The sequence below is a fragment of the Schistocerca americana genome, chromosome 11 (assembly GCF_021461395.2).
Source record: "Schistocerca americana isolate TAMUIC-IGC-003095 chromosome 11, iqSchAmer2.1, whole genome shotgun sequence".
Taxonomy (NCBI): Eukaryota; Metazoa; Arthropoda; class Insecta; order Orthoptera; family Acrididae; genus Schistocerca; species Schistocerca americana.
Genome location: NC_060129.1, coordinates 145154687 through 145167601, shown reverse-complemented (window position 1 = coordinate 145167601; position 12915 = coordinate 145154687). Strand labels below are relative to the sequence as shown.

At 45.5% G+C, this 12915-nt stretch overlaps 1 protein-coding gene across 1 annotated transcript in view; it reads right to left on the bottom strand.

Moving 5' to 3' along the window:
* LOC124553889 (guanine nucleotide-binding protein subunit beta-2) overlaps window positions 1-12915 on the bottom strand; it is a 163856-nt gene that overhangs the window by 32726 nt on the left and 118215 nt on the right. The window contains exon 6 of the mRNA XM_047127905.1: window positions 4973-5174. Within this exon, the coding sequence (XP_046983861.1) occupies window positions 4973-5174 (202 nt within the window). The remainder of the gene's footprint in view (window positions 1-4972; window positions 5175-12915) is intronic.

Here is a 12915-nt window from a genome sequence, read left to right as displayed (position 1 = left end):
CGGACACATGTCCACATAACATATTTTCTTTCTTTGTGTGTGAGGAATGTTTCCTGAAAGTTTGGCCGTACCTTTTTGTAACACCCTGTATACTAGCTGTTCGACAAAGGATTTTTTGTATTGATAGCTTCCTATTCTAGAAATGAAATGTTGCAGAGAGAAATGAAGCGTCTGAAATCGGGCATACAGTGAGGAAATCGTTTCTTTCTGAGTAATATGCATATAACGTTATATGGTGATTTTCGATTTGTGTCGTAATGCCTTAGTTCACAAAAGTTCAGGTTTGATTTAATTGCACCTCTTGCTTGATTTCAACATGCCAGAAAAGAGAAACTGGCAGTGAAAGGGAGAAAGTCCTTGCAGTTTGTCCCAGTGCGACAGACGAGGACTACAAAATTCTGAGTGTAGTCCAAACTTGGAAAAATAACACAAGGTCACCTAAGTATTGGTCATTTAATGTGTTGCAAATTGCAGTGCATACATCCACAACAACTTTTGAAATGGTGGGCTGTGCTATTCTGTGGCTAAAAGCCAGACTTTTAAAAGATTCCCCATTCGCCAGGAACATAACAGGGCATTCACCGGTATTTTATTAGTGATCTAGGTTGGTATGATCACAAAACATAACCATATAATTCTTACTCTCTAGAAGGTTAGATACCCTCCCTCATGGCTGTGTCACACTTTCTGTTTCCATCTTCTATAATAGACAGCAGCTTCTCGAAACAGGCCGTGTCCATCTTGCGGTTCTTCGGGTCTCAGTTCTTTCATTAACAGTGAATATATTTCCCTGCCTTCCATCCTCCTTGTCAGCCAGGGTCGATCCCAACAACGTCTGACTTTTCGTTTTCGTCGCCGTTCTGCCCTAATCCGAAGATTTACTGTCACTGCCAGGACAGTAGCTCCAAAGACAAGTGGATCCTCCATGTGCAATATGCTGTATAAATGTAAATTTCGATATACATATACCTGTGTAATCAAGTGTCGTAATGTAAAACTGTTGCGTCTGCAATTCGGAACAGTACTAACCTACATTAGAGAAAATCTATTACTTAACACATAATGGTAGAAAAGAATTTCTTTATAAACAGGAACCTTGAGTTGACAAATAATTTGAACGTATGACGCTTCAGTATACCATACAGTCGCCCTTTGAGTTGCGCGCGGTAGAACGAACGACTCTTTTTAGGCTAGGCGCAAATTGAGACGCGTGTGGCGCTACGCAGCGCAGCGCAGCGGGCGTTTTTGTGACGTCACACAGGGTCAAATGGGGTCGCGGCGGAAACTGGGACGCGACGCGACTGGGACGCGACGCGCGCCTGCGCCAGGTCGCGCGGCGTTGTGGTTGCGGCACAGTTTCTCGCGCCGCTAGCACCGTGGGAAATTTGAGGTGGGCAGCGGAAAAGCAGCCCGGCCATATGCTCACATCGGAACGGCGCATATCAGCAGTGGTAGTATTGCCCATACGATAAATATTACCTTACTGTATACTAAATTTTATTGCCTTTCGGTAGTGTTTCGTTTTCGCCAATTAGACGCTCCAGCTTTCTTCGTTAGTACATTATACTTTTCTGTTATTTATATCTGTATTGTTTTGTTTTTATTCTGTCAGGAAAAATGCATACTTCAGTAACAGGTGAGCCGTTGGCCGCTGGAATTGAATCATATGCCTCCACGATGTTTTCAGATCGCAAGAACGGACAGAGGGTAGTGAATAAGGAAGCAAGAAGTATTATAAAATCATGTGATTAAGAAGCACGGCATGAAAGTAAAACAAGGTTATCTTCTCGCTGCCTAGTATGTTGGAGTACCTGTACGATCTGTTACAAAAATTTGGAAAGGGGTAATTTCCTGGTAAAAAGCGTCCACGGTCTGAAGTATAGAAGTCTCACTGTGATCACTTGGATATGGCTCTGAGCGCTATGGGACTTAACTGCTGAGGTCATCAGTCCCCTAGAACTTAGAACTACTTAAACCTAACTAACCTAAGGACATCACACACTTCCATGCCCGAGGCAGGATTCGAACCTGCAAACGTAGCGGTCGTGCGATTCCAGACTGTAGCGCCTAGAAGCGCTCGGCCACCTCGGCCGGCGCTTCGATATGGATGTAATAGTGTACACGGCCACACTGTACCACACGCGTGTGAATATCACGTTTTCACTACAAGCTAGAAACAGTTGAAAAGCAGTCACAAATAACAATGTTTTAATTGGTTCGCCGTGATGAGAAAAAACATTTCAATTGTTGTATGTGCATTACCAGCATTAATAAACTAATTATGCAACAGGCTACACAATGGTCGGTATTATTACCAAAGTAGGAATATCCTAAAAGAGTGTTATGATTAGATATATTTAATTTGTTGAAATGTGCTGCTGACAAAGGCAGATCTACTTTCATGAAAATGTTTTTCGAACTCCATCTCACAAGGCACACATGGCTAGCTAGTGCATTCCTGTCGGGCGCATTATCCTTCGCTGCTGACAATACACTGACCATTGTGTTGTGCGACAGATCAATTGTTTATTTGTCTCGATAACAACTAGTTTATTCGCGATCACACACTGTCAGTTTGGCAAGCCGTAGGTGAGTAACCAGCATCTGGCATGTGCCTATCATTCCGCCTGAAGAAACGCTCGTCATTGTCTTAATACTGTTCAGATCAAGAGAAGGAACAAAATCCTTTCGTAAGTTTCGATTCCAGTCGCTCAGTGTTAAAAATACGATGGGTTACGGGGATTCCACCAAAATTCCAACAGAATTGGCAATCTATTTTTGTGTTAGTGGTGAACCTTTTCTGATTCGAAGAAGCAACACCATTTATGAGTAACGGCCACATTTCTCTTCATGACAGGTTTAATTGTACTTCCTTTGTAACAGTGTAATTTGCCAAACTCACCTCACTGTAGCTATTGCGACAGAATTATGAAACGGAGGGCCTCATTAAACAAGTAATTGCCAATCATAGAGATCAATAACTTAGGAGAAACGTTATAGCGTCGGTTTGCAGTAATATAAGAGAAAAAATTTCATATTTATTTTCATACTTGGCAAAATATTCTCCTCCTTGTGTGCTATCATTAGCCAAACTTTCGTTTCGATGTCTCGAGCGGTTTAGGAGATACGAGAGATGTTGCGAGTATTTCATTCTCGCGGGCGTGAGATCGGAAGTGAGCGCGCTACATAGGTTCCATTTTCTCGAGATCGGAGACAAATAGAGACCTCCTCCCAAGTCTAAAGAAAAATTCAGCATGTTAGCTAAATTTCATACGCAGCAACATTTGGTGTAATACGCACCAAACGCAAAATCATAGCGACCCCTAATTTTCGTTGCAAACTTTATGAGTTTTGCGTAGTGTCTTACTAAAATGAGTACATGACAATAAGAATGGCCATTAGCGAAATGGTGGGCACTTCGTCACGAAGCTGACATATAACGCTACTAGTAAGGCAAAAATCATATATTTTTAGAGAATAGTTTCTGTGAAGTCGTTTGAGAAAGATAAGAGGTTGCGCGCGCTTCGGTTCTGTGAGCGCAGAGCGTCGCCAGTCGGCGCGTGCGAAGTGTGGTGTGCGCGTCGCAATATGCGCTGCACCCGCGCGACCCGTGCGGCACGTGCGTGCAGCGCTGTAGTCTAGTGTAGAGGTGGGTCGAACTCGTTCATTCCCGCGAACTACTTCATTCTTTTCACTCTTTGCCGTGAAGCGTTCAAATGAAGTAGTTCATTCACGAAGTACGGAAGCCTGGCGAAGTTGCCCAGTTCGCCGCTCAGACGCGGCTACGCTCGCATCGCCTCGCTCGTACAAAAAGCTTCGTAATACTTCATAATTTTACCAACAGATGGCCGAACTATGCAGTAACGTGCACGCAACGTTTTACGCTCTTACAGCGTCTGAGCTAACTTAAATAGAGCATGGTCGAAGGGGACAAAGGAAAGATAAACAGAGAAGCCTGTCACATATAAAGAAGGTATTACATTTAATCTTGCTCGACATTTTCTCATGAAGCGCCCAAACAAGTCTTTATCTGCCAAGTGAAACATTATTTGTTGTATTCATGGACTGAAAACTAGGGCTACAAACGAAATGCATTCAAGTTTTATGTTCCTTTTAAAATTTAATCCAAAATAGAATGTGTATGTTTACCACTGTCACAAAGTCTATATATCTACGTTAGGTAATTATTCAGAAGTTTTCCTGTAGATTTTATTTTTGTTGAGAATAATAACCCTCCAGATTCAAAACAGTTTAAACTGTCACCTGCAGTCATTGCTACGATTTCAGGTAAAATCCCTCTTTCAGTGTTATTAACAAACCTTTTATTTTCATGTTGGCTGTGCGTGCTCACACAGCCAGCCTCTTCGTTTGCATCTGTAATATTCGTTGGTCCGCAAGATGTCAGCACTGCAGGAAGCAGCTGACGCTGCCTTCCCCTCGCCCCTCACCACGGCAACCCCTCACAAACCTATCATTTCCCACAAACGCCGCGCGATTCGTCGACAGGCAGTAGAGGGGGAACTGAAGTGAAGGGAGAATGAGTGACGTAGCGCCGATGTAGTGAGAGAGGGGAAGAGAGTGAGTGAACTAGAAAGAAGTGTGGAGTGTGCCATCTGTGAAGAGTTTGAAGTACCAGTTCATTGAAATTGAGTGGTTAGTTCACACTTCACTGGAGTGAAGCGTTCATTTGAACGACTCATTCACGAGCTACCCATCACTAGTCTAGTGTCACGTCACACGTGCTGTACGCTTCTCAATTTGCGCCTAGCTTTACAAGACATCAGGACATAGACATCTATTTTCTTTCCGCGTGTACAGTCTGCTGCTGCTGCGCACGCGCGCTAGGTATATCCTGCACGGATGGTGTAATAGGTCGAAAGTGAACCAGTCTGTAGTTACAGGTATGCACGTTAGGGGCGTTGGTGCATATGTGTACGGTTTAGGCACATCGTGTAACACGGGCTTTACTCACACAGACGGAGTTGACGTCGGCCTCGTGGCCCAGGAACATCTGCCGACACTTGTCCTCGCTCAGGTCCCACAGCTTGCAGGTGCGGTCCACCGAGCCGGTCACGTAGTTCTTGCAGTCCGGGGACAGCGAGATGGACACCACGTCCCCGCAGTGGCCCTGGAAGTCCATCTTGCGCTTCCCGGCCTCCAGGTCCCACAGGCATCTGCAACGCCACACATTAGACAAACTTCAACTGTGATTCTTCAGTTTCTCCCAGCGTATTTGTTGTTCGAACAGTCCACGGGTATACTGCCCGTTCATAGTGTCCAACGAGCACAATATTTCGGCGGTCGGCAACGCTTATACACGACAACGAGTGTCTGTCGCAGTTGTTAGATCGGTTACTGCTGCTACAATGGCAAGTGACTTTGAGCATGGTGTTACAGTCGGCGCAGGAGCGATGGGACACAGCATCTCCGAGGTAGCTATGAAATGGCGATTTTCCCGTACGACTATTTCACGAGTATACTGTGAATATCAGAAATCCGGTAAAACATCAAGTCTCCGACACCGGTGCGGCCGGAGAAAGATCCTGCAAGAACGGGACCAACGACGACTGAAGAGACACAAGCGCAACCCTTGCGCAAATTGCTGCAGATTTCGGCGCTGGGCCATCAACAAGTGTCAGTGTACAAACCACTGAAAGAAACATCGTCGATATGGGCTTTCGGAGCTGAAGACCCATCATGTACCGTTGATGACTGCACGAAACAGCGTTATGCCTCACTTCGGCCAGTCAACATTGGACTGTTGATGACTGGAAACATGTTGCCTGGTCGGACGAGTGTCGTTTCAAATTGTATCGAGCCGATGAACGTGTATGGGTAAGGGGACCACAAGAATCCATGGACCCTGCATGTCAGCTGGTGACTGATGGAGCTGATGGAGGCTCACTAATGGTGTGGGGCGGGTGTAGTTGGAGTGATCTGGGACTCCTGATACGTCTAGACAGGACTCTGACAGGTGACACGTACGTAAGCATCCTGTCTGATCACCTGCATCCATTCACGTCCACTGTGCATTCCGATTGACTTGGACATTTCCAGCAGGACAATCCGATATCCGACACGTCCAGAATTGCTACAGAGTGGCTCCAGGAACACTCTTCTGAGTCATAGACTTCCGCTGGCCAATCTCCCCAGACATGAACATTATTGAGCATATCTGGGACACCTTGCAAGTGTTGTTCATGAAGAGATCTCCACCCCGTTGTAGTCTTGCGAATTTATGGACAGCCCTGCAGGATTCGTGGTGTCAACTCCTTAATCACTCAGACATTACTCGAGTCCATGCGACGTCGTGTTGTGGCACTTCTCCGTGCTCACTGGGGCCCTACACGATATGAGAAAGTTGTACCAATTTCTTTGGCTCTTCAGTGTATATTACTTTTTGTTACGGAATGAGTGGGGACTATGTATGTACCCCTTGAATGGTGTTGCTTCTTGCAACTGAGTATGCTTTGTACACTCCTGGAAATGGAAAAAAGAACACATTGACACCGGTGTGTCAGACCCACCATACTTGCTCCGGACACTGCGAGAGGGCTGTACAAGCAATGATCACACGCACGGCACAGCGGACACACCAGGAACCGCGGTGTTGGCCGTCGAATGGCGCTAGCTGCGCAGCATTTGTGCACCGCCGCCGTCAGTGTCAGCCAGTTTGCCGTGGCATACGGAGCTCCATCGCAGTCTTTAACACTGGTAGCATGCCGCGACAGCGTGGACGTGAACCGTATGTGCAGTTGACGGACTTTGAGCGAGGGCGTATAGTGGGCATGTGGGAGGCCGGGTGGACGTACCGCCGAATTGCTCAACACGTGGGGCGTGAGGTCTCCACAGTACATCGATGTTGTCGCCAGTGGTCGGCGGAAGGTGCACGTGCCCGTCGACCTGGGACCGGACTGCAGCGACGCACGGATGCACGCCAAGACCGTAGGATCCTACGCAGTGCCGTAGGGGACCGCACCGCCACTTCCCAGCAAATTAGGGACACTGTTGCTCCTGGGGTATCGGCGAGGACCATTCGCAACCGTCTCCATGAAGCTGGGCTACGGTCCCGCACACCGTTAGGCCGTCTTCCGCTCACGCCCCAACATCGTGCAGCCCGCCTCCAGTGGCGTCGCGACAGGCGTGAATGGAGGGACGAATGGAGACGTGTCGTCTTCAGCGATGAGAGTCGCTTCTGCCTTGGTGCCAATGATGGTCGTATGCATGTTTGGCGCCGTGCAGGTGAGCGCCACAATCAGGACTGCATACGACCGAGGCACACAGGGCCAACACCCGGCATCATGGTGTGGGGAGCGATCTCCTACACTGGCCGTACACCACTGGTGATCGTCGAGGGGACACTGAATAGTGCACGGTACATCCAAACCGTCATCGAACCCATCGTTCTACCATTCCTAGACCGGCAAGGGAACTTGCTGTTCCAACAGGACAATGCACGTCCGCATGTATCCCGTGCCACCCAACGTGCTCTAGAAGGTGTAAGTCAACTACCCTGGCCAGCAAGATCTCCGGATCTGTCCCCCATTGAGCATGTTTGGGACTGGATGAAGCGTCGTCTCACGCGGTCTGCACGTCCAGCACGAACGCTGGTCCAACTGAGGTGCCAGGTGGAAATGGCATGGCAAGCCGTTCCACAGGACTACATCCAGCATCTCTACGATCGTCTCCATGGGAGAATTGCAGCCTGCATTGCTGCGAAAGGTGGATATACACTGTACTAGTGCCGACATTGTGCATGCTCTGTTGCCTGTGTCTATGTGCTTGTGGTTCTGTCAGTGTGATCATGTGATGTATCTGACCCCAGGAATGTGTCAATAAAGTTTCCCCTTCCTGGGACAATGAATTCATGGTGTTCTTATTTCAATTTCCAGGAGTGTAGTTTTAGCGACTAAAACATTGTTCCTTGCAAATACCGAAATCGCAACAGGAGTTACCCAAATGTGTTCACATGTAGTTAACAAGTACTACAAACAACACATTATAACAGAAATCAGTCTACTACCCTCATCCGAAATAATAAACACTGCTGCTCTTTCGCAATTGGATCTAGCAGCGATTTCTGTACAACTAGGGTTAACCAAATGCAGCAGCATTCAGTATAGTGGAAGTACATTCACACAATACGATACGGTCCTATGTACAAATATGCACTTCGATGTAGAATATTTTTACTGAATAACAGTAACTGGGACAATAACCGTCTTGCCTGTCACTAACAGCGAGAAGCAACACTGTTCAAAGCAGAAATACATATTTACTCCATGACAACATGTAATAAAGTTGAATACTATGTCAAAAGCTGCTAACAAGGTGTTATCCATTAAATGCGAGAAAGTACACAAAACGGACTTCGAGGATATGGCGGCACTGAGGACTTCAGCTTTGCAAAAAAATGTTCAAATGTTTGTGGAATCTTATGGGACTTACCTGCTAAGGTCATCAGTCCCTAAGCTTACACACTACTTAACCTAAATTATCCTAAGGACAAACACACACACACACCCATGCCCGAGGGAGGACTCGAACCTCCGCCGGGACCAGCCGCACAGTCAGCTTTGCAACCAACGTGCTTCTGGAGATACGTGGATGATACCCTTTTCGTCTGGCCGCATGGACGTGGTGCTCTTAATAGATTTTTGGACCACTTCGTCTGTCTTCATCCCCACATCAAATTTACTATGGAGGTTGAAAGTGATGGGATGCTTCCATTTTTAGACGTTCGGTTTATAAAAAACAGATGGTACTTTGGTACACAGTGTTCACCAAAAGCCGACGCACACGGATTGGTATCTGCATCGTAAGAGTTGTCATCCACCACACCAATGCAGTGGCGTCCTTACGACTTTGGTACGGAGAGCATATGCCATATCCGACGTGGACAGCTTAACCCAAGAACTTCAGCATCTGATGGCTGTTTTTAAGGAAAATGGATACTCTGAGAAGCAGGTTCGTCGGGCTATGGAGTTTGGACCATCACTGGAGATGAACGAAGAGGAACATAGATCGGTGGCCTTTCTTCCTTACGCTGGAGGCATATCGTTTACGATTGGACGAATTTTAAGGAACTTTAAGTGTGTGTTCCGTCCACCTTCTAAGATTAGGGCATTACTCGGCTCTGTGAAAGATGATTTGGGGCTTAGGAAACCCAGTGTATACAAAATTCCGTGTCACTGTGGGAAGGCCGATCGATTCGCACAGTGCATGACAGGTGTGTGGATCATCGCCGTCATACGAGGCTACAATAGCCGGAAAAATCGGCAGTAGCAGAATGAGGGACACAGTATGGAATTTGATGAAACTGTGGTAGTTGCCAACATTTCCGGTTTTTGGAACCTTATCTATAAAGAGGTGATTGAAGTTAGGTTGGTGGATAATTTAATCAATAAAGACAATGGGTTTCCTCTTAGCAAGATGTGGAATCTTTTTTTTTTTTTTTTTTGTCATCAGTCTACTGACTGATTTGATGCGGCCCGCCACGAATTCCTTTCCTGTGCTAACCTCTTCATCTCAGAGTAGCACTTGCAACCTATGTCCTCAATTTTTTGCTTGACGTATTCCAATCTCTGTCTTCCTCTACAGTTTTTGCCCTCTACAGCTCCCTCTAGTACCATGGAAGTCATTCCCTCATGTCTTAGCAGATGTCCCATCATCCTGTCCCTTCTCCTTATCAGTGTTTTCCACATATTCCTTTCCTCTCCAATTCTGCGTAGAACCTCCTCATTCCTTACCTTATCAGTCCACCTAATTTTCAACATTCGTGTATAGCACCACATCTCAAATGCTTCGATTCTCTTCTGTTCCGGTTTTCCCACAGTCCATGTTTCACTACCATACAATGCTGTACTCCAGACGTACATCCTCAGAAATTTCTTCCTCAAATTAAGGCCGGTATTTGATATTAGTAGACTTCTCTTGGCCAGAAATGCCTTTTTTGCCATAGCGAGTCTACTTTTGATGTCGTCCTTGCTCCGTCCGTCATTGGTTATTTTACTGCCTACGTAGCAGAATTCCTTAACTTCATTGACTTTGTCACCATCAATCCTGATGTTAAGTTTCTCGCTGTTCTCATTTCTACTACTTCTCATTAGCGTCGTCTTTCTCCGATTTATTCTCAAACCATACTGTGTACTCATTAGACTGTTCATTGTTCAGCAGATCATTTAATTCTTCTTCACTTTCAGTCAGGATAGCAATGTCATCAGCGAATCGTATCATTGATATCCTTCCACCGTGTATTTAAATTCCACTCCTGAACCATTCTTTTATTTCCATCATTGCTTCCTCGATGTACAGATTGAAGAGTAGGGGCGAAAGGCTACAGCCTTGTCTTACACCCTTCTTAATACGAGCACTTCGTTCTTGATCGTCCACTCTTATTATTTCCTATTGGTTGTTGTACATATTGTATATGACCCGTCTCTCCCTATAGCTTACCCCTACTTTTTTCAGAATCTCGAACAGCTTGCACCATTTTATATTGTCGAACGCTTTTTCCAGGTCGACAAATCCTATGAAAGTGTCTTGATTTTTCTTTAGCCTTGCTTCCATTATTAGCCGTAACGTCAGAATTGCCTCTCTCGTCCCTTTACTTTTCCTGAAGCCAAACTGATCGTCACCTAGCGCAATCTCAATTTTCTTTTCCATTCTGTACGAGGTGTGGCTAGAAAAAAACCGGACTAGTACTGGTGAAACAATAAAACGAATGCAATAAGGCTGAAAGTCGCGTGGCCTGTCACGTGACTCTCGCTCCGCCTACTGCTCGAGTTTCATCTGCCTCCTGCACTCAGTCTGCCCGTGGCGTCTGTTTTAAGTAGTTGACGTTTTGTCTGTGCGTCGGAAAATGTTGAGTGTACAGAAAGAACAGCGTGTTAACATCAAATTTTGTTTCAAACTAGGAAAATCTGCAAGTGAAACGTTTGTAATGTTACAACAAGTCTACGGCGATGATTGTTTATCGCGAACACAAGTGTTTGAGTGGTTTAAACGATTTAAAGATGGCCGCGAAGACACCAGTGATGACACTCGCACTGGCAGACCATTGTCAGCAAAAACTGATGCAAACATTGAAAAAATCGGTAAACTTGTTCGACAAGATCGCCGTTTAACAATCAGAGCAGTGTCTGAGTTAACAGGAGTTGACAAGGAAAGTGTTAGGCAGATTCTTCATGAAAGTTTCAACATGAACAAAGTGTGTTCAAAAATGGTCCCAAAGTGTCTCACAATTGAACAGAAGGAACGCCGAAGAATGATTTGTTCTGACATCCTGGAAAACATTGAAAGTGATCCCACCCCTTCTTACAAAATGTTATTACTTGCGATGAATCGTGGTTTTTTACTTACGACCCCGAAACTAAACGCCAATCGATGCATTGGAAAACTCCTGGTTCTCCACGACAAAAAAAACCACGAATGTCAAAATCGAAATTCAAGGCAATGATGATTGTTTTTTTTTTTACATCAAAGGGATTGTGCACATTGATTGGGTACCAGAGGGACAAACAGTGAATCAGCATTACTACATTAGCGCCCTGGCTACCCTACGTGAGCGAGTACGGAGAAAACGGAACGATTTGTGGAGAAAAAAGTCATGGATCCTTCACCAAGACAATGCCCCAGCTCACAGTGCGTTGTCAGTGAAGACGTTTTTGGCAAAACACAACATTCCCATCTTAGATCATCCACCGTACTCACCTGATTTGGCCCCCTGTGACTTTTTTCTTTTCCCTAAAGTCAAGTCAGCTTTGAAAGGAACTAGACTTGAGACTGTTGAAGCAGTAAAAGAAAAAGCGACGGAAGTAATGTATGGACTTACCGAAAATGATCTGCAGCATTGCTATGAACAGTGGAAAATTCGCATGGAGCGGTGTAGAGACCGAGGAGGAGAGTACATTGAAGGAGATAACATGACATTGTAAATAATTGTAAATAAATGTTTTTACCAGCATCAGTCCGGTTTTTTCTAGCCGCACCTCGTATATTATTCTTATAAGCAGCTTCGATGCATGAGCTGTTAAGCTGATTGTGCGATAATTCTCGCACTTGTCAGCTCTTGCCGTCTTCGGAATCCTGTATTATCTCGCATCAAAACTGAACGTTCCTCGGTGCGGCCCTGAGCGCGATATATCGTCGCCAGCAGTGTTCCACTAAGGGCGGCGCCACCTCCCTGTCTGAACGGTGGCCTATATAGGACGTCGATTTGCAGCCTGGCGTCAGTTCTCAGCGGGACTCATCAGCAGAAGCACATTTTCCTGAAGAAGGCGACCAGTTGGATCGCCGAAATATCGAGTCAAGTTGATTTTAGGATCCGGCAGCAAACCCGAAGAGAGACACAGCAAAGGACTTGGAAGAGCGGTTGAACGGAATGGATAGTGTCTTGAAGGGAGGATATAAGATGAACATCAACAAAAGCAAAACGAGGATAATGCAATGTAGTCGAATTAAGTTGGGTGATGCTGAGGGTATTACAGAAGGAAATGAGACACTTAAAGTAGTAAATGAGTTTTGCTATTTGGGGAGCAAAATAACTGATGATGGTCGAAGTAGAGATGATATAAAATGTAGACTGGCAATGGCAAGGAAAGCGTTTCTGAAGAAGAGAAATTTGTTAACATCGAGTTTAGATTTAAGTGTCAGGAAGGCGTTTCTGCAAGTGTTTGTATGGAGTGTAGCCCTGTATGGAAGTGAAACGTGGACGATAAATAGTTTGGATAAGAAGAGAATAGAAGCTTTCGAAATGTGGTGCTACAGAGGATTAGATGGGTAGATCACGTAACTAATGAGGAGGTATTGAATAGGATTGGGGAGAAGAGAAGTTTGTGGCACACCTTGACTAGAAGAAGGGATCGATTGGTAGGACATGTTCTGAGGCATCAAGGGATCACCCATTTCGTATTG